Here is a 21,146-nt window from a genome sequence, read left to right on the forward strand (position 1 = left end):
TGTGTCCCCAGTCCCTGCCATTTGTTGACTTTCTGCCTGTTTCATCCAGTTTTCCCAGGACAGTATAAATACAAGCCTGTTCTTAATACAAGATTTAGGCATACACTACATACTCTACAGTCATGAGGAGCCTGGTGTTTCTTGCTTTTGTGATAGCTAGTGGTGAGAAAAGTTTATATTTTCTAATGCTAGTTACTAAAACCTAATTTGCTGTAGCATGAATGAGATGGCTAGTCTGTTAGTAGTCTTGCACAGAATGCTAATAATCACATTTTATTAAAAATTCTTTACAAGATTTAATCACAAACTTCCACAATACAATCATAAGCCACTGCTTAATGTTTTGTCTGGTGCCAAAATTGCAATTGTCCTGAAAATTGTCATTATACTGTGGTGTTTATTCACAAATCTATTCATGGGAAATTAGCATGTAACACAAAATAACAAAAATGGTGTTTCTGACATTACTGGCCTTGTTCCAGCCTATGGATGTGGTCTTCCCACCTTCCCTCCTGTGCTGAGCAGGGTGGTGGCAGGAGAGGACGTCACACCTCACAGCTGGCCCTGGCAGGTAGAGTCTGAGCTAAATGTGTAGAAGCATGTTCACTCTGGCAACTGCAGAACAGCACAAACTCTAAATTTTCATTTCACCATAACAGATAGAAACATTTTACATTTAGTAATTTTTCACATTCACTCTCTGGGTCTTCTATCTTTTAGGAACATTGAACTCCTGATAGTGATTTCTCCTTCTTCTAGTGATTTATAGGGTGTTGGAGGGAGATTTTAGTCCATTTCAGTGCATCTCATCCATCCGGCACAGCGACGCACAATGTCCTCTCACTGTGCTCTGCTCAGATCTCACTCCAGTCAGACAGCAGTGGGCGCTGGAGGCACGTCTGTGGAGGCACCCTCATCTCCTCTGACTGGGTCCTCACCGCTGCACACTGCATCAAGTATGTTTAACTCAACACTGAGGGGAAGACTGTCAAATGATCAAAATCAGATTTTTCATCAATTACTGACTCTTAGATGTTCCAGATTTCATCCTCTGGTTTATGATTTTTGAACGTAGTTTTTTAGGTTTACAAATCTGTATATTGGATGTTCTACTAGGAATTAACTAATCGTTAGATTGATTATCCATGGCAGTTTTATGTAATTAAGATTTTTTTGTCAGGCAGTACTCCTCTGCCCAACAGGAAATGATGCATTTTTCTTTTTCTGTTACCTTAAAGGTGTTTTTGAGAATGAAAAGATGAAGGTAGTTCTTCTAGAGTTAGCAGCAATGGCCACCATCTGAGAGTGGCATATACTGCAGAGACAATCACTGTAGAAAAAAAATTGTTGTCAGAAAAACAACATTGCTATCAAAAAGAAGGAGATCACACAGATTACTGCTGTAAAGCCTGTTAAAAATTAGTTGGTCACCCAAACAGGACAACCAAGCATTTGCAATCCACCAACAACTTAATCACAGTACTGCACACACAGGCAGAAAAAGTCAATATTACTGTCTAAAACCCCCACGGAAACACCGTGTCATCTGCCATCCCACAGTGACCGCTACAACTACAGAGTGGAGCTGGGTAAACACAGCCTGAAGGCGAGTGAGGAGGGCTCGATAGCTCGGAGTGCAGCCCAGATCATCACTCATGAGGACTACAACATCCTGCTCAGCCGGTAACAGCAACAGCCGCCCACACAGCTCAATAACACCTCATGAGTCCAAGTGGAGAGCAGAACCAGCAGACTGTCATGTATAAGCAGACAGGGTGTCAGTTAACAGGTAATTTTTCAAATGGGGAGGCTGATGTAGCAACACATTTATGTACCGGACACTGCGTTTTTTGGGGGGGGGGGTTTGTTATTTTTGTATCATCACTTCCTGAATTTAGGTGAAACAACATCACTTCCTGAATGTGGGTACATTGTTTCCCTTTCTGCAGTAACGACATTGCCCTGATCAAGCTGTCTTCCCCCGTCACCTTCACTGATACAATCATGCCCGCCTGCCTCCCAGAGCTGGGCGTGGTCCTGCCCCACGGTGCTCCATGCTATGTCACCGGCTGGGGTCGACTCTCCAGTGAGTAAATCCGTGTGAATCTGTACAGTCATTTCCCCCTGTCTGTGCATACCAGTCAATTTAGGTCAACTTACCAAGGTCCAAGAATATTTTACAATCATTAGTTGGTCAGAAAAATGTGTCAAGTATCCATCAAACTGCTCAACAAGCAGAGCTTAGAACTAGTAATGTCTGAGGTGGAGATTCAGTCTCTACTGCAGCTACCAAACTCTTAGGCTGTGTCCTGAATTATATGTAAATCCTACAAGTGCAAAACAGTTTAAATTCCTACTGTTTAATCGCTTAGGACAGAGAGGTGGTATGTCAAAAGAGATAAAGAATTAAAATGATGAGTAATACATTTATGGTTCTCCAAAGCAATTTCGATGAGATTCATCCAAACTGTGCAATGGTATTTGTCCACTGAGTACTATTGCACAAGAGTCTTCCCTCACAAACCACAAAGCACGCAGACCAAGCTTTCTATCAGGATTAATGTTAAATTTAGTTGACTCAATCTTGCTCAGTTTACTGCCTCTGGCTAAGATGTAGTAAAATCTGATAGGAAGCACGGTTTGCAACCCTCTTATCAGTCAAACATATGGAAACATCTGACTGTCCTGTGAGCTTCCTGCCTTTTACTGGGTTTGAACAATCTTGCACGATTGGACTGTTTAAACTCAGTTAGGAGATGCAATAAAAGGGAGTTTGTTAGTGCTTAAACTATCTGTGAAGTTACATATGACAGGATACAACATTTTAATAGGGTTTGGGTTAAATAAAAACAGCAAATCTAACCTTTAATATAATCTAATCAATGTAGCACCCTTGATGGTTCAATAGGCATCCCATGAACAGCATTTAGAAGAGGTTTTAGTAAATGCCACACATTGTCCTCCCTGGAAACCAAATATCTTAATCCTCTACTGCACCTTGTGTTGTCCCCTTGATGAACCTCCTTCAAAGCAAATAATCTTGTTTCTTACCCAAGCTCCAGTCAGCATGTTTCTTCCACACAGCCAGCGGTCCTCTGGCTGACATCCTGCAGCAGGCTCTCCTGCCAGTGGTCGGCCACGATATCTGCTCACAGCCCGACTGGTGGAGCGTCCTGGCAACGGACAAGATGGTCTGTGCCGGGGGAGACGGCATCACTGCTGGCTGTAACGTGAGTTCATAAAAAGAGGGGTCATGGAGTCATTTAATGGTGGATTAAAGTAGTTATGTGATCTGTAAAAAAGAAATCAATCTTGTATAGTACGAAAGACTCAGGAAGATTCAAGGAAAAGAGATTTACTGGCATAAAAGGAAAATTCAGCATGACTAAGTGATAGCTGGTAATTATACCTCAGTGTCTGTAAATGAGCTGCTAGCCAATAGAGTATGTGCCGACCTACAGGGAGACTCTGGTGGCCCCCTGAACTGCCAGAACCCTGATGGCTCCTGGGACGTCCACGGCGTGGTGAGCTTCGGTTCTGGTCAGGGCTGCAACGTCTTGCAGAAGCCCACTGTCTTTACACAAGTCAGCTCTTACATCAGCTGGATGAACACAGTGAGAAATTTTTTCATCTTCTGATTACCTCGCCTGCATACACACAATGTAACCTGAAGCAAACAAAAGCCTGGGAGTTGAAAAACAGGAAGTGCATTATAATTGTGTGTTCTGTTGTTCACTCTGCAGGTTATGACCAACTACTGAAGAGGCGGTCGAAGTGCTTTTGTCAACAATAACACCAACTATGATTTATGATGTGTTGTCTCATTGTTTTTACTGCAAAGTCAAAGGCTATATATACTACTGTTATTTTGGTAATGCAGCTTTTTACAAAACGTGACTGAGTCCATGCCATAGACACCTAAAAACAAGAAACCATCTTTTAATTTGTCCCTAACAACTACACAGCCTCCAGACATTTCTGTCAGCTTTCAACACAGCCGCTGCATATTCAGTGAAAGAATTGGTGAACAGCAACAAAGTTCAGTGGATAATGTCACGAGTCAACATGGAATTAGACTCACGATCATTCAATAATCACATCAAAATATACTGAGTTAATTAACAAATACTTCCTTTTATTTCCCATAAAATATTCATGAGATAAATTTGTTTTCACTCTTCAGAAAAAACACAAATTCTACACAAATTAAAATAAACATAGAAAAGCATGTTTTCACAGTACACATACAAGAAATAGATTTAAGTAATAAAAAAACAACAATAAATGAAATGGACAACAGTTTGTGTTTGGGGCACTCTAAATAAAACAGAAAGTGACTGCTAATCAAAACACTATGATTCATCAATGTAAAACTTTTTGACTACGTCGTAATAAAATCATGTAGTTAACCGGTCCTTTGCAAATGAGGTACAATGACGATGTCTGCAGTATTGAACGTAACAAAAATGAATCAATACACTGTGGGAAGTTTCAACTTCAAAAACAAGTCAGAGAAATGTAGACATGGCTGTTTCATGTTCAGTTCCAATGACAAACCTGTAGTGGCTCAGTGACCTTGTAGCCTTTTGTTTGACAGATAATATTATATATGATAATATATAGTATGTGGCGCCCTGGTTGTCTAATGGTTAAAGGTGCATACCACATAATCACAACCCTCACTGCATAACCCATCTCTCTCTCCTTATGCCTCCAAAAAAATCATTTTAAAAGAAAAAAAGCTGGCAATATATAATATAACCTGCTGACAATGTTAGAGTAGCTTTTTTTGCTTTTAACTACACTGTTTTACTCAAAGACAATGTAGAACTGGATGATGCAGTCACTGATAAATGTTCCTTTTGTCTAACAAAAACAAAAGAGGAGAAATCTTAGTTGTGCAACTTCACAAAATATGCAGCTGAATTTGTAACTGAGTGACTGATATCTGATATATCATTCTGTTTGGACAAGTCTAATCTGAGGAATAAAAGACAGTTATTGATAGTGTATGTTGCTGGAAAACCCATTTCCCTGATCACAGCTGTGAGCTATCCTTCTTTTCTTTTTGCTCATTCTCAGCATACTTCTGAGTGAAAACAGGGCTGCGAGTCAAGCTGTGGTTGGAGGAATGGTGATGAGCAAGCGAGTGAGTAACAGTTGCTGTTATTGCGGCGCAGCTGCACAGTCAAAGAGTCTTTCTGTTGGTCATCTTGAATAAGAACAAAAACAAGTGAAGACTACACAACTGCCTTCACAGCTCAACTGTGTTCACCATGGCTACAGGGTAAAGGCTTTCAGCTATTCGTGAGCTCCTTCCATCATTCTCTTGCACACTTCCTTCTCTACCCGCCGTTTTTAAAATAAAAGCAACACTGCACTGGAAGTGAAACTCAACTTCAGTCATACAATGTCTTTTGAAATGTTTTAGGAAGAGCAGCATTGTATTTCTGAACACAAAGGCACTTAACTCTTTAATATTACAACATGTTAGCATGACCACTCCTACCAGATTCCATGAGAGGACACCCTCAACTTCCTGGGAAATTGTTTCTTCCAACGAAACAATTTCTCTGTAATTTTGACCACTGGTGCTGCACTAGATAAGGTGAATACACAATTTCATCCATTAAATCCAGAAAATATTTTTAACAATAGCCTCCTTCAATTCTCTCACTTTTTAATGACCTTTCGGTCGTACCTTAACCATCAACTCAACTCTACGCCACTTTTAGTTCATCTGTGTCTTTGTTGCACACAGGCAACTGTTTGCTAACTTCTTAGCTGTGATAAGTGATATACTAATGGTGGATCAGGGCTGTGTTTCTGTGTTTATTTTGAGTTCTGTATGCCCCCTACTGGTCAAAATTTGTTTAATACAGCTTTAAGGAAGTAAAGATACACTCTCATGGCGTCTTTAATGATACAACTAACAGTAAATGCAATAATTTGCTAATTTTGGCCCATATGTCCCACTCATTAAAGAAATACCCACAACTTTAACATCACATAGCTTTGACCATGACCAGACCATGTGCTGTAGAGTGTTTATTTTATCCATCTTTCTAAAAAGAAACGTCAAACTAGTGTTTCTGTTCCATTTAATAAATATACTGCAGTACTGGATGGCAACATTTTAGTGTCTTGATATAATAAGTAAGATAAAACAAGCATTCAACACCAAAAGTACATTTCCCATTAGGTTTTGGTAGAGTGACAGTTCCTATGGCCAACAGTCATGGGAACTGTAGTTCATAAATACTAACAAAATAAGCCTTGTTTCATCTCGATTAAAAATATAAAATGCAGCTGTCCAGTACAGCAGTAGATACCCCATTTATCTTGGACAGAAAACAACGGTATTATCTTTCAGATAAGCTAGCTGAACAGAAACTAACATGGAAGTAGGCTGTCTTGCTCTGTATAGCAATTAACACTTATTGAAATTGTCATTTACTGCAAAACTCTAGATTACCAGGAGAGACAATATTGTTGGCAGTGAGAGTTTATGTGTAAAATGACACCTGCTGAGTATATACAGTGCTCAGTCACTCACTGTGGAGTCTATACCTGGTAAACCCCTGGCAGTAGTAATCCAGAGCCTGCCAGGGTGATACACTGCCTAAACAGCAGCTCCTTCACAAAAGAGTGCCCTGCTCATATCCATTTAAGCGTGCACACAAATCCTCACTAGAACCACTCATTGATGTCTTGTGATCTCTTCAGAGGTCAACTCACATGTCAGTGAGTTGTTAATGAACAGAAAACGACTTGGGCATAGAGGAAAACTGCATTTGGTGTGTGTGCTTTTATTCCAAAGTGCCATAAAAAAGTATCCATCCAGATTATGTCCGTCACTATCTGTCTGCAACTGTTTCCAAGATCCAGTGACATCCAACATTTAAAAAAGAAAAGTTTCTTCTGTTCAGTGCTTTGGAGTGACGTGGCATGAATGATAGATTTGAACAGATACTGTGTTTCATAACAAAGTGCCACTAAGAACATTCTGCAAAAGGAGCCATCTTCAAGTCTTGGCTCAACAAGGCCGACCCAGATCCACATACGGTGATCACAGAGAATTCCAGTAATTCAGTAGATTGTTTTAAACATGGTCACCCTGATCTTAAAGCGGTGGCACTTTATCCTCATACTGCGGAGGCGGGGTAAGTGGTTCTATACTCATTCCAGCTGCTGGCTGAGAATTATCAATATTTTTCATGTGCATCTTCTCTGATTTAATCCTGCGGATCTTGATAGGGAGGAGTTTGCGGCTACTTTTCCCAGGTCTATGATTTGAAGTGGAAGCAGCAGAGGGAGCACCAGAAGCTGGAGCAGGCTGTGCCTCAGTTGCTTGGACCTCTGGCCCCTCGAATTCATACCGCACCCCATCAACTTGGACCAAGTCGTCGTAGGAGGGTAGCTGGGAGGAGCTTGGGTTAGGGTTGCTCTGCCGGACAGGGTACTGGCCACTGCCTACTGCCTCTTCATAGGTGGGTACAGCGTAACGCTGGGCTTGCTCCTCAGCACTGCAGACATTTATAGAAACATACATGAATGGCACACATGAATCATTACGTGTACACCAACAGGTCCACTGCTAGAGCTAAAAAGTGTAGGATAATAATATAAAAGCAATATTTGATGATTCTCAAATGCTTATCAAGGAACATTTTAAGTGTTTGACAGATTTTAGTTGTTTGGGGATTGATAGCTTAGAGCTGTGCAATCATGTGCTCGCTGGTGGGATGCTCTCAACATTCAAGTCCTCAGAGTGTGGCATCAAAAAGCTTCAAATTATCTTGCTATGACGTTGCTTAATCAACTCAGGAGACAAAAAACTCCTGATACAGCAAAAAGTAGTTTTTAAGCAGCCAAGTCTCAAGTCTCAGATATCAGAGAGAAGGAATATCAGCCAAAACTATTAACGTCATGGATTATCTTCTTATCAAGTTATAGGACGAGTAAAATATTGTTGACAGAAAGTCCTTTCCAAAGACTTAGTTTTTCATCGTCAAATACATTCTCATTCATTTAAAACTGATGTTGAGCCTTCTTCTCACACACATAACAAGAAACATAAAGTATTCATGTTGGATTATAATGCTATATTCTTGATGTGCTTATGTCATTTAGTCAGAAATCTATGACTTGGACTCACATTTCTCTTTCCTCCTGCTCAGTAGCTGCCACTCCTCTGTGGGACTCCTGGAGCCTCATCTGCTCCCGCTGTTTATTCCTCATTCCCAGACACAAGGACAGCAGCAGCATGACCACCCCAGAACCCACCAAGACAAAGGCCACAGAGGACGCTTTATTCTTCCTGCCACCATAATCTCCATCTCCTCCTCCTGTATTGCTGCTGTTACCGGCCGTGTCCGCAGGTACTACACTCCACACAATCATCACAATGCCGAGGGCAACAAGCCCAACCCCCAAAGCACACAGTGCATACTGGGAACCAGAGTTTCCACTGTTCTCAGTGCTGCTGCTGTTGTTGTTGTTGTTATTACTGTTGTTGCTGGTGCCTCCTCTGCTATGAGGGTCTGGTGGTCCATCCACACTGGAACGCATCTTGTCAGTCCCTCAAATTCAGTCAGACCAGCTGCGGTGAGGTCAAAAACTGTTGAGTGAAATGCATGAGGTCAGACACAGACTAGAAACCTTAAAAACAAACATAAGATACCACAGAATGTAACAAAAAAATCTAACATTTTAAATATAGTTGTTTCTGACCTTTCCTGTAAAACAACCCTGATGCTGAAAACGTCACAGAACATCCAAACTATTATTTTTGGTTGTGCCCTTTTGAAAAAATTGGACCTCTTGCGAGCTGGTATCTGAAGTTGTATGACTCCAACCAGCCAGAGCTCTCCTTTTAAGATATGAACGTCATCTATGAAGATATTGCTGAACATGCCTCTGCGGCCCAGAGATTTGTTCTTTATGAGAGTCCAAGTCCATTTTTCAGTGAAATGGACAGAGCATAAAACTCACTGACTTAAAATACCACTGAGGCTTCTACGGAAAGGCGTGTTGTGTGGTAAAAAATTTACAGCATGCTCACCTCCCGAGAGTCACTAGTTACCCAGTGTCAACACATTACAAGGGTAGAAAAGGACAGCTATGACCACCAGAAATATTACAATATCTTGGCAGCTACACTGTACTTTCTTCTGTTTCCCCATCTTGTATCATAAAGTGTTTACTGTGAATCCAAAACCAAACATTAATAGCTTAGCATTCATTTCACTGTTGTACACAGTAATCTAATTCTCTGAAATGCAATGAGCATGACCAATGAGCATATTTGCAGATTTACTGCATACTTATAACAGGCCATGGATCACAAGGCTTCCCTCCACTATAACTTTAGAAATAAATCTTTGCTAGTTTAAAGAGAGGAGGAGGACATCTGGGAGTTGAAAATAAAACTCAGACAAAAGTCCAAGGAATAAACTATCTATATATAAAACTCTGTTATCATTAAATACTCCTATCAGACATTTAACCTCAGATAAACGAGCAAAGTTAAGTGTCTACAAACGTGCCCAAACCTGCTGGGAGAGAGTGGGACAGCCAGCAAACCCCCACTCTGAATCAGAGATACCTTCTCACAGAAGAATGCTTGGCATGAGACTAGAGCTGGGAAGTTCCTGTGTTTGACTTATCTCAATGTACTCGAGCGGATTCAAGTGTTTTCCAGTACTGGCCACTATAATGCAGTATCAATACTTCATCATCCTCGCAAAGTATTAAGCTGTATACTAAATACAGCTGATAATTGTTTTAGTAGACTGACTTATTGTCATCATGACAGCTGTGACACAATGCAAAATCACATCATGACTCACAGGCACACAGACAATAATCGCACACGCCTGGCACAGCTGTGCAACATGTCACATATTACACTATTGTAGGCCTACTTACAGAGCAGCCTAAAGGTTATATTTCACCACAGGGCGGGTTTTTACAGTAAAGTAAGTAAGACATTGACAGGCTTGCTCATGAAAAACCCTTTATCCCACATAACCCTGTACAACATGTAATTATTGTGTGTGGTCTTGTGTGTTTTATTCTTACTCTACAGCCAACTCATCACAAAAGTCTCTAAGTTTATTCAACATTATAGTTTAGGTCAAATAATGAGCTTAACTATGTTTTTTGAGTGTCTAAATGTAAAGCTGGAGCCTGTTTGAGCATTAAATTCTCACAGTAACATATTTTCCCGTTGAACACATGCAGTGTCCGCTTTGCTACAACACTGGGCGGGTTGCTTACGTTGACACAGCAGGACACTTCATGCAGTGCAACAAAAACTTTCCAGGACTGAAACCTTTTAAAACTTCGACTATTGTGTAACTTTTCGTAACATTTCAGCGGTGCAAATGAATACATCGACGAGCGAGTGTGTCGGTTTTACACTCACCTTTCCATCGTTTGATAATAAGTAACTCTTCTTCTTCTTCTTCTCACAGCTGGGAGGAGGTGTGTTGTTGCTTTTCAAACTCCGCCGACGCGTATAGGAGTTTGTGTAGCATAGTTTTTGTATCAAATAGCGTTTATGGATCAGGAACTTTCTTCAGAGGCGGACAGAGAGGGAGAGAGCGGGAGAGGAGGGGGCTCAGCAGCACCACACTTCCAGTTTAGAAGTTAACCCTTTCACTACCTGCTGCTGGATGCAGAACCGTGTGGGCGGGGCCGGTGTCGTACCAAAAAGAAGTGAGTCTGACAAAAACTGATGCCTACAGCCTGTTAAAGCTGTATATGTATACAGATGCTTTTATCTTTTTGCTTTTGCTTTTTTGCTTTCTTTTTTTGCTTTGTACCGTTTGTTATTGTGCTGTTATATGTTTTATTTGTAAGGGACTGCAGATGAAAATGAGCTTTAAAGCTAACTCTGGTGCAGTACTGTACATTGTCCAAATAAATACAATTCAATAATGTGCAAAAATACATATCTTTATGTCCATGGTATGTCTTTGTGAAATGTGGCCATAGGAGTGTTACTGCAGTTTACGCCCCCTGATTATGTTAATGCCCTAGGCGAGATTTGCTATCAGAGCCCCCAAAAAAGAGCAACAATAGTACCTCCAGTCCAAGAACTTCAAAAATGAATTCACACTTAAATTAAGTGTACCAATGGTAGGCTACTTCCAGCCCATACAGAGTCCTCCCAGCCCTCAGACAAAAAAAGCAAGTTGGGGTCAAGCATTGCATTCAAGAGTGTTTGGTGGCACAACATTAATGTGCTATTGAACATCCTCATTATTATGTGTTTTTGTTGTTTTCCAGTTTGTTTGTTTCCCTGCTGGTATGTGCATGTGTGTTACTGTTCTGAGTCTAGCAGGTTCAGTGCCCACTCCTTTATAAAAATACATGTCTTTGTTCCTTGATGGATCATTATAAAAGGTAATTATATTTGTCTTTGATTCAAATGTTGTATAATCCTGTAAAACCCAATAAAAAAGGTTTAAAAAAATAAAAATGTGTGTGTGAGTCTTTGGTGGCATGGCATGATGTAGCACATTAATGTTGGTGGCTGTCAGGCAAAAACTGACTAAATAATAAGGCTTTGAAATACAAACCAGATGAAAACTCATGCAAGTCAATGGGGAAAAAGAGAGGACAAACTTAAAAGCTGTGTTAATAAAGAACGCAAAGCAAATTTTCACCTTGTGTGAGTTTGACTGCTGGATCATTTGTGTTTAAATGATAATGATGATTGTTTTAAACAGCCAAAATACATTACTGTACATTAGCTGTAAGCTAGCTAGCAGTAGCAGGCACCGACTGTGTCTGTTGGAAGTGTGTCTGTGTGTTTGTGTTCAGTGTCTAAATTTACTCAGTTAGTCTTTGCATTGACTTTGTATGTAATTGATCTGCACAAAAAAATTTGCATTCTGTCTGAACACATCATATGAATGGAGAATGAGTGTTTCCAAAAGCTGTGTACAAGCACACCTGTCAGTAAAAAACACTGCCACTCATTTGGTCCCCCTCCCCCCTTCATTTGGCGCCCTAGGTGACAGTAGCCTATGTCACAAGATGCCACTGAATGTGGGGAAGTATTTTTGGTATTTTACTTCTGCTTACACAGCCGCAGTGCAAGTTTCCTCAGTTTCCAGCATCAGTCAACTACTACTAACTTTTCTTGTACTGGTCTCTTCATTTTGCTGTGTTATAAAATGCCAGGAACATACAATTCAACAGTCAAGATTTATAATATCATGTATATATCGTCATAAAATCAGGGCAACGCTTGATTTTACAGTTTAGTAAATTCCTTTAAAAAAAAAACCCAGGTACTTTCCAGGAATGAAGAATGTGTTATTTGAAACTTATATTTAAAGTAGAACATTTCCAATGAAATACTGTAATTCAAATTAAATGCAAAGCAAATGGAGCCTAGAAAGTATTTCAGTCAGGGCATCGCAGGTCAGCTGAAAATGGGAAAATGGGAAAATTTGTCTACCAGCAACATACAATTCAACATATGAATATTACTTGGGTTTAAAAAATGTTTAAAGTTTTTTATGCAAAAATGCCAAAAGTTTGCTGTTTTCAGCTTTTTAAATGATTCATGATTTAAATGATTTCATGCTTTTCTTTGTCATACATGATTGCAAACAGAATATCTTGGGGCTTTGGCCTGTTGTCAGACAAAACAAGACATCTAAAGACATCAAAACCTTTGCTGTTGGCAAATTGTAACGGTCATGTTTCACTATTTTCTGCCATTTTATAGACCAATAATTATCAATATAAATAATCATTAGTTTCAGCCCTGATGTCCATCCACAATAACAGGCCTTTAATCATGGATTTTGACATGTCACAGTAGGAAACCATGTGTAAAAAATAAAAATGAATGATGGCTGAATTCCATTTAGCTGTGTAAGTTTCCTTCAGATCCCAGCAGACATTTCAACTTGTCATTCTGCAGAGGGAAAAGTTAAGGTTTTATTAATAATATTAATTTTGTTCAGCTGTCCCAGTAAGCCATGACATTGTGACATGAGCAAGCATGCACAATACTGTACCAGGACCCTGAAACTGAAGCAGCTAAATGGAATACAGCCATCATTAATCATCATTATTATTTAAACCTGTGTTTTTACTACTGTGACATGTCAAAATGTTCTCTGTGAAAAAGGCCTGTTGTAAATCATGACCCTATTGTGCATGCTGGCATTTATAAATATACCTTTGCAGATTTTTTATGTGAATGTACCAAACATTCAAAACATTGTTACAGTTAGTATCTTGTATGCAGTTGGGAAAGACAGTTGTGTTGGAGTTTTCTGTTAGTTTCATAATTTTCTCATCATTTGCAGTAAAAAAAAAAAAAAGTCATCTTTGGTGAGGCTCCACATATAGAAAGGAAAATTTTGGTTATGAATTGAAGTGTGAAACAAACTGAAGGAAAATCCCAGAGTGGAATATTTCTGTTGACTGGAGATCACATGACTATGACTCTTTCAGTTCTATCATACAGGAACTACATTTAGTCCCTGCTGTTAAAGTACTTTAAGTTTAGTTCCTCGGTTTCTCAAAACGTTCTGAGAAAGTTCCTGTGGTCAACGCCCCAATAGTTTCTGATGTACATAACAATACATGCCAAGTCAATTTGTGATCCACTGTTTTACAACATGAATAACAACTGTTATCACCAAACAAGACTCAAAACTTCCCCATGCTGTAAACATTGACAGATGAGTCAGTTTCATATCAGTCTGACGTAATCAACCTTTATCTTCTTCTCTGTAAATATATAACCTATTCCCCTTCAATCCTTTCAAGCCCTTTTGACATGACTCAGACGGTCATGCCTCATGCCTTTACTCAACACAATACAGGCGTCTGTGTGTTCGTGCTTATGTTTGCTCGTATGCCATTTAGATTTTGGAGAGTTACCCTGGACAGTAATAATCAACTCCACTTGGCTCCACTTCCTCGTCCCTGTCTCCTCTACTGTATTGGCCTGCCAGAACACGGACTGGCCTATTTTACAATAATGACAAAACCAGTCCCAATCCTGGCCACTTGATGTATTGTTCTTTTTCAGTGAGGGAACTCCGTTGTTCTGCGCTCTAGGGAGGTTTTCTTCCTCTTAAGCTTTTGTGTGGTTCCTCTGTTTTATTACACACACACACACACAGGAAAAGACAGACAGAGAACCACAGTAAAAAGCCTTGATTACATCTTGATTGCATCTTATAGTTTGACTTGAACTCCTATCACTGTTAGCCTGCAATCAAATTAAGTTCTGCACTGGAATAATCTTACAGTAAAATAGATAAACTTGACTTGCAAGGCCTCTAAGCTTAGCCAGTCGCTTAGGCTATAGATATGATAAGTGGCATTAGATTCTTCAGTCAATATTCTGTTCTGTGTATCTGCCCCTTGAAAAACACTGTCTTGGTTTTGTTGCTGCAGTCCAACTTGCACAATCATTCACATCCACTAATGTATAATGGTTGATCTTGGTCTTACGGATGCGTCATGAACATGTAATAACATCTCTCCACTGAATGTTTCCTTAATAATTTGTTTAGTTCATTTCACTTCACCTGACACACCTTCACTACTCATACCTCTGATATCACAAAGGTGTTGAGTACAAAGGCCCATCATATAATGAATTGCTCGTTTCATTTTTGCCAACCATGGGTGGGTTTACCGGAAAGGTGCCAGTCAGAAAGATACAGCAGCCAGCCAGAGCTTAGCTGTCTCACTTGGTGCTGTGTCAACATTCGCTTGCTCCAAAGTCTGAGTCATCGTGAATAAGAGGAGAAAGTTGCACCATACTATATTACGTAGAGGCGCAACAGAGACTTGAGATAACATGTCTAACAGCAGCAAATGATGCTGGAGTGACTCATCTCTCAAAATGCTTTGAGATCTGTCACGTGCACAGAAACAGCATACAAAGGTGATCACTGAGCTGGACCCCAAGCTGCAGTACAGTGGAGGCACTGAACCACACAGACTGCCTCATAAACCTTTAGTCATGCAAATGAGTTCGATAAGGAAGATTGTTTGTCCTTTTATTCTTACTGTTGTCAACTTCCATTCATTCATTTTCCAGCATCTCCATCATTTCCTTTCCCACAAAGTCAAAGCTCCTCTCATTCATACATTTCATTCATTCCTAATCTGACCAATCAACTTGTAATCATCTTTTTTGTGCTCACTTTTGTTTGTCCGCTTGTTTGTTTTTATCCACTGGAGGAAGTCTAATTCAAAACAAACTGAAAGACACAGAGCACTGCAATATTATTTCCCTATAAGGTTATTATGGCGTGTTAGCAAACAGTCGCATATTTAAGCATCTAGCATTTATCTGGAGTCAAGTTCCTGAGCACAACAGCTGGCTCTATAGCTGCCAGATATGCGACTTGCTTCCCCAACTACTTAGATGCTACCTTTGCTGTTTGGTACTGGACAGTTAGCTTAAAGTAGGTTTACTGGAGCTTTTTGTTGCTGAAAACAGCAGCGTTGATTAAAGCAGTGAGACTGAACCGTACAGGACATTTGTGGCTGTAAAACCAAAACAGTGAGTAAAGTTCCACAGACCTGCAGAGTCGGCTGATAATTCTCTGTGGTTTTGTGATTGTGCAACCAAGCAAACCATTCGCATGACATGTAATCACTTTATTCATTGTTACTGTGAAAAATACTGACTTGTGGAATTTAAAACATTAATATTTTGATATTCTGCTTTCAAAACTGAAGTGTTTTACTTCTTATCTTCACCATTTTCTTCAGACACACTTACAGACACACCGCAGTTTAAGAAGTTACGTCCATCATCCACCCGTGTTTATGTTTAACTTTTTGCTGAAGATATGTGCAACGGTGTAATCATAAGATTTTATTTCATTTCTTTTATTTCATTAAAAGGAACAGTCTTACCATTTCACATATTTGCATCCTCACACTTTTTAGCCCACAGGCTTCCACGGACGTACAGCTCTGCAGTCATCTTTTGTTGGCTTTGTCCAAATCTTTTTCCATGTTCACTGCACAGTATAAAACATCTGAAGAGGGTGCTACCTTTGTTTAGACACAACAGTGTAAATGTGCAAGATGAAAAATGACTATCAAACATATACTCTAGAATTTAAAACTCAATTCAAGTCTTTTTTTTTTTTTTGTTAATTGTCCTTAGCTACATTGGCAAGGCATCACGAAAACAGCAGAAATTTAAAGAGAACTGAATGAAACAAGAACAATTGACACTGATATGAAACTTTTTTTCATTTTGTCTTCAAGTACCCTGTATAATACAAACTATCTTATTTTAAAATCTCATTTCCTTCAGGTAAACAGACTGCTTGTCACTTAGTCAACAAAAACAAACTGCCCAAGTCACATCCTGCCTGGTTCACAAAGAACCGTTCACACAAAGAAATAGAAAAATAATCATTTAGCTTCAGTCCTTCATCTCATGATTCTGGCGTTGGGGAATAGAAACGACTGCCCTCAAAACAATCAAAACACCACTTGCCCACAACGACTCTGACACAGTTTTCCTTAAACCAGGAAACTTATAAAAAAGAAACCTGTCCCTTTAAAAAAGTGCAATCTGTCCTGTAAAGGCTCATCTTTACAAAAACATAACCATCTCATGTTCAGGTACACATAGAAGACAAATGTCCATGACGTAGATCGTAGCTGTGATGACGCTGACGTCTCTGATGACCTCACACATTGGTGACCTCGATGCTGGTGTAACCGCGGATCGGGCTCCCCTCGGTTCTGGGCGGAGTCTGGTCTCGACCTTCCCGAGGAAGGGAGCCATAGCTGCTATGGCAACTCAAGTCCCGCCCACTGCGGGCTTTGGGGCTGAAGCCTGTTGGAGGCTGGAACACAAACACATCATTTTTACTACAAATACACTCAATCAAGGCTGTTTTTTCTCTGTTTGTTTGGTGCAACTGAAGACAAGATTATCATTACAGCTCATTTGATGTGGGAAATATTCTCCAGTGTTGTGTAATGCTGTATGTTTATAGTGTTGTGTTGTGTAATGTTGTATTCAGCCTGCTGTCATACAGCTTGTTTTGTCTCATTAATGTTATACACCTGCTGTGTCAAATCTGTTATATGCAGCAACAAGTTCTTCTGCACTATTATTAGTATTTGTAGAATCAAAGTGCCCAACCCTGAATATGATACTTATATCATAGGCTAAAATTAAGAGATACAACTCTTGGAAGCTTCCAGTTAGGTCATCGCCCTCCACCCACCTTGACAGCCCTCCTTCTCAGTGAGCCCTCGTCATCAGTGTGTCGGCTAGTAGAGCTGGGCGGCCTGCCCAGGGAGTTCTGGCGAAGCAATGTTGGTGGTGTTCCCAGGCCTAAACGCTCAAAGTCCTGTTTGGCGTCTGTCCTGCAGGAAGCATGGGAGGGATCAGAGTGTTGGAAACAGGGAGCTGCAGTCTGTAACTTATAGAATTTTCTCTCAAATGTCAAAAATAGTCCCCTTCTGATGCAAGGATCTCTTATCAACTTGCACCTAGACAGAGGCTAACTGGAACCTACAGCTGGAGTCTCTGTCTGCTCACCTGGCTGGACAAATCAGGATTTTCATCTCCTCAATAAGGTGTCTGCGAACCATGTGCTTGCTGTTGGGGATCCCCAGCACTGTTGCCATGGCGTCAGTGTTAAAAGTCGGGTCAAGTACCAAGACAGCACCATGAACTCCACTGTTTAAGAGGCTTTCAGCAAACTCCTGCACATGCAGAAGGAAAGAGTGACTTATTTCATTCATAACATCAAATCTTAAATCCTCTGATGGTACAGTATAGCCCCTCCTGGATAAAGGTAAAGACAGGGAGATCAACTGTTGCTGAAAAGTGATGTCAAATATGCTCTGTGACAAAGAACATATTGATTCATTTGTTGCTGTTTGACATGAGGACAGATTCAAACTCTCTGAGGATATTAACAGGATGTCAGCCTAGACAGCTTTATCTCTACATACCCTGATTGCAGTCAAGCTTCATAATGGAAAAATACTTTCCTATGCCAAGACAGTAGACAGTGTTGATTGGGGATATTCATATTGCAACATCACCATAGAGGCTGTTATCCAAACGCTTTTGTAATCATCTAGAAGCAGCTTAGAAGTACAACAATAAGGGTTTTTCTCATCACTCTGTGACAATAGGGAGTGCTGAGTAAACATAATTACTCACAATACCAAGACAGTGTTCCTATAACACTCAGTACATTAACATCTGTTGATTATAAATATCTAATCAAAAGATTTGCTTGGCTGCATGGACTGCAGCGACTTTTTCTAGAAAATGTGTCAGCTTTGGTTTTAAAATAGATGATATATTTACATACATGTTAAGACTGTTAAGAGAGTGTTTTACACTCGCTCTTTCTCTCCGTACCCACCTTGAGGTCAATATCTCTGATCCATTTGATGACCCGATGAGAGGTCCATACCAGCGGATCCATGTTCTGGTGTTCACATTGTATCCGGCGAGCCTGGAGTGCCTGGAAACCATTTTAATAAACACTTTTGACACAACTGAAAGGTTTTATTTTTGCCTGTCCATAAAAATAAAACCATGTGTACATACCGTATGCACAGTGTGTATACTTACTGCGTATTCTCGCTTACCTCCTTGTCAAAATTGAGCAAGTGCAGCAGTTCGATGCCCAGCAGCAAGCTGACCTGGTGGAACTTCTTGGTGACGTTGAGGTGACGTTCAAGGTCGCGACGTGTCAGAGAGTTCAGCATGCGTCCGTCTACCAAATGGGTGTGAAAAGCCTGAGAGTACTGAGGCAAACCCACATCACTTAACCAGGCTTTGGCCACCCAGTGGTGATCCATATCTGCAGCCTTTGACAGCCTGCAGACAGAGAGTGGAACGATTTCTTAAAAGGTCACTTCACCCAAATCACACTTGTCATTTACTCTTAGTTGTATCTAGATATGCAGATCATTTTGGATGGCCGACACCAAACAATGAAGATGATTTGACTATCATTTGTGGTGCTCAAAGCCTGTTACATTAGAAACTACAGAACTCACCGTCAACAGTTTTATAGGGTCTATATTTTCAGTAGAAAGAAGTTCCACATTAAACCGTTCGCTGTGAGTCGAACGATAAAGAGAAACAAGGACACTGATTGTAGAAAGGCACATTACTGTTGAATATTTCACACGTACTTTTTCAGTGCTTAAAGGTTGCAGAACTGACCCTTTAACGTGGCTACGTTTGCTGTTCAATGAGGACAAATCATCACACTATTGCAGAGAAAACGCAGACAAACATTCACATATAGAAAAAGCTGCATGTCATTCATCTGTTGGAGGAAACCTTGAAAGTGTGGCCTTTATTGAAACTTGTCTGAACATTTCTCTCTATATATAAAGTCGATATTGTGACCTCAGAGAGTTATAACAAATGATGATCCCACACTACAGCGTATGGATGTTGTTACTATAACTCACCAACAGATGGCCCTATTAGACTATAATGTAATGTGCAGTTTATTCAACAATTCTGTTTCCCTTCCTCACCCTCTGCCATTCTCAGCATCTCTGTAATCTTCAATGGCCAGTCGGAGTTTACGGCGATGCATTAAACTGCTGACACCTAAACCCAGTTCCAGGTCCTCATCCGTTAGTCCCAGTAAAACCTGCAAAATGTCAAGGTAACCTTGTTTCAGTCAACTGCAATCACACAATCTAAGTTTTATACATCTGCAATTGTGCCCCATAATGTATCTAAAAATGCATCATCATCAGTCAGTGTTTTATCCCACCTTGCCACTCTTGACATTCTCCGAGCAGGTGCGGATGTACATGGGCATCGCCATGACAACCTCAAGCCAGGCCTGCACAGTGCCCGCCCTCCACTGGGACATGGGTGTGGTCCTGGCCAGCTCCACCTGCTGGAGGCGGTCCAGCTGGTCCTCGGAGCCGTCTGACAGGCTGAGGCTGAGGCGGGTGGGGCTGGAGAGGCTATCCGAGTCTGGGTGGGTGAGTGAGGGGGAGGGGAGAGGAGACATGTGGGTTGATGTAGTCGAGGGTGTGAGTGAAGGCAGAGGTGGTAGTGGGTATAGTGAGCGATGAAAAAAAACACAAAAGGTTAATTCCAACATACTGCAACAAATTGAAATCATAAAATCAGCCGAGTGCGGGCAAAGAACTAGACGGTGACTAATTTCTTCAAAACTAACACGCTTTTGACATTACTCTAAGCTTTTTGGCTGCATGACAACAAGCCAAGGGTTTGCCAATGATGCTGTAAACATAATTGCAGCTTTCACTGAAGAAGTCCATTAAACGGGCAGCTGTTTGAGCTGATGTAGTAACATGACTCATCTGTCTAAATTAGCCTGCAGCAACAAGCTTTACATAAATAACAGCCTGCAATTTGGAAATGTATGTTTTGATAAATTATGATCATAGAAATTCTGCCTCTTCATCCTCAAATGATTCCCTATAGTCTTGTAAATGCTTACCTGTTATGTTACTAAGTTGACCCACATACTTCCTGTTTACATTTTCTCATGATTTCAGTGTGTGGAGGCGTAATCACCTCAAGAAAATACAGTATTGATCGTCAACGCAGGTCACTTTGTTTCAACCTCAGCATTGTGAGAGCCGTTTCATTTTCATGTCTTTACCAGCGGGTGGCAACCTAGTGTCAGTTTTGGGAGCAGCACTGGTTTTGTAATCATGTATTGCTTTTAATATTGAACATATAATCATTGTGGTGCATCCCGTTTGAGGTGGGAGGTGTTTGGTTTTTTGCCTTTCTTTTCATTGACAGAGAAAAGTCCCACCTGCGCAGCAGCACAGAAGTTTTTCTTTTTTAGTAATAAAACTGACATACCTCAATGTCACCTGTCTCATCAAATACTTGGTGAAAACCTCTACATCAGCACACATCCTGTAGAGCTCTCGATGCAGCCCTCAGAATGAGCCGATGGTGCAATAAATACAGAACACTATGGCTCATCCTGGGACTGTGCATGGGTTTTAGCTATCAAGGCTAAAGCTGTATAGACTCCTGGGAGGCTAATGAGCCTTGGATAAAAGCATCCAGACTGAGAGCTCAGTTATGAAGGACGGCCACAGACAGATTTGTTGGATTTTTTACTCTCCACGTC

General features: G+C 40.5%; 3 protein-coding genes across 4 annotated transcripts; 1 reads left to right on the forward strand and 2 right to left on the reverse strand.

The window, feature by feature from the left end:
* Positions 1–489: 489 nt before the first annotated feature.
* Positions 490–3,841, forward strand: LOC121895332 (chymotrypsin-like elastase family member 2A). The gene is made up of 6 exons (XM_042408375.1): positions 490–571; positions 770–956; positions 1,561–1,683; positions 1,950–2,086; positions 3,085–3,230; positions 3,462–3,841. Exons 1-6 carry the CDS (start codon positions 490–492, stop codon positions 3,636–3,638), a joined length of 852 nt encoding a protein of 283 aa, XP_042264309.1. The 3' UTR covers positions 3,639–3,841.
* Positions 3,842–6,786: 2,945 nt separating this feature from the next.
* Positions 6,787–10,709, reverse strand: tmem51a (transmembrane protein 51a). 2 transcript variants are annotated; one of them, XM_042409947.1, is made up of 3 exons: positions 10,430–10,709; positions 8,159–8,620; positions 6,787–7,526 (listed from the first exon to the last, which is right to left on the reverse strand). In XM_042409947.1, exons 2-3 carry the CDS (start codon positions 8,569–8,571, stop codon positions 7,124–7,126), a joined length of 816 nt encoding a protein of 271 aa, XP_042265881.1. In that variant the 5' UTR covers positions 8,572–8,620; positions 10,430–10,709; the 3' UTR covers positions 6,787–7,123. The 2 variants fall into 2 exon arrangements, with proteins under 2 accessions (XP_042265881.1, XP_042265882.1); XM_042409948.1 differs by lacking the exon at positions 10,430–10,709 and adding an exon at positions 9,555–9,753.
* A 5,155-nt stretch (positions 10,710–15,864) lies between these two features.
* On the reverse strand, positions 15,865–19,342 carry LOC121895684 (kazrin-A-like). Its single transcript, XM_042409095.1, has 6 exons — positions 19,195–19,342; positions 18,643–18,874; positions 18,414–18,515; positions 17,573–17,739; positions 17,256–17,397; positions 15,865–16,868 (listed from the first exon to the last, which is right to left on the reverse strand). The coding sequence occupies exons 2-6, from the start codon at positions 18,853–18,855 to the stop codon at positions 16,710–16,712; spliced, it is 783 nt and encodes a 260-aa protein (XP_042265029.1). The 5' UTR covers positions 18,856–18,874; positions 19,195–19,342; the 3' UTR covers positions 15,865–16,709.
* Positions 19,343–21,146: the final 1,804 nt, after the last annotated feature.

Source organism: Thunnus maccoyii, chromosome 4, assembly GCF_910596095.1.
Source record: "Thunnus maccoyii chromosome 4, fThuMac1.1, whole genome shotgun sequence".
NCBI classification, from domain to species: domain Eukaryota; kingdom Metazoa; phylum Chordata; class Actinopteri; order Scombriformes; family Scombridae; genus Thunnus; species Thunnus maccoyii.

Coding starts and splice junctions, on each gene's coding strand:
- LOC121895332 (XM_042408375.1), top strand. CDS start 490: ATGTGGTCTTCCCACCTTCCCTCCTGTGCTGAGCAGGGTGGTGGCAGG. Junction 572..769: donor CTCACAGCTGGCCCTGGCAG/GTAGAGTCTGAG, acceptor AGTGATTTATAG/GGTGTTGGAGGGAGATTTTA. Junction 2,087..3,084: donor CGGCTGGGGTCGACTCTCCA/GTGAGTAAATCC, acceptor TCTTCCACACAG/CCAGCGGTCCTCTGGCTGAC.
- tmem51a (XM_042409947.1), bottom strand. CDS start 8,571: ATGCGTTCCAGTGTGGATGGACCACCAGACCCTCATAGCAGAGGAGGC. Junction 7,527..8,158: donor GAGCAGGAGGAAAGAGAAAT/GTGAGTCCAAGT, acceptor AAATGTCTGCAG/TGCTGAGGAGCAAGCCCAGC.
- LOC121895684 (XM_042409095.1), bottom strand. CDS start 18,855: ATGGATCACCACTGGGTGGCCAAAGCCTGGTTAAGTGATGTGGGTTTG. Junction 18,516..18,642: donor TGCTCAATTTTGACAAGGAG/GTAAGCGAGAAT, acceptor AATGGTTTCCAG/GCACTCCAGGCTCGCCGGAT. Junction 17,398..17,572: donor ATCCTGATTTGTCCAGCCAG/GTGAGCAGACAG, acceptor TGCTTCCTGCAG/GACAGACGCCAAACAGGACT.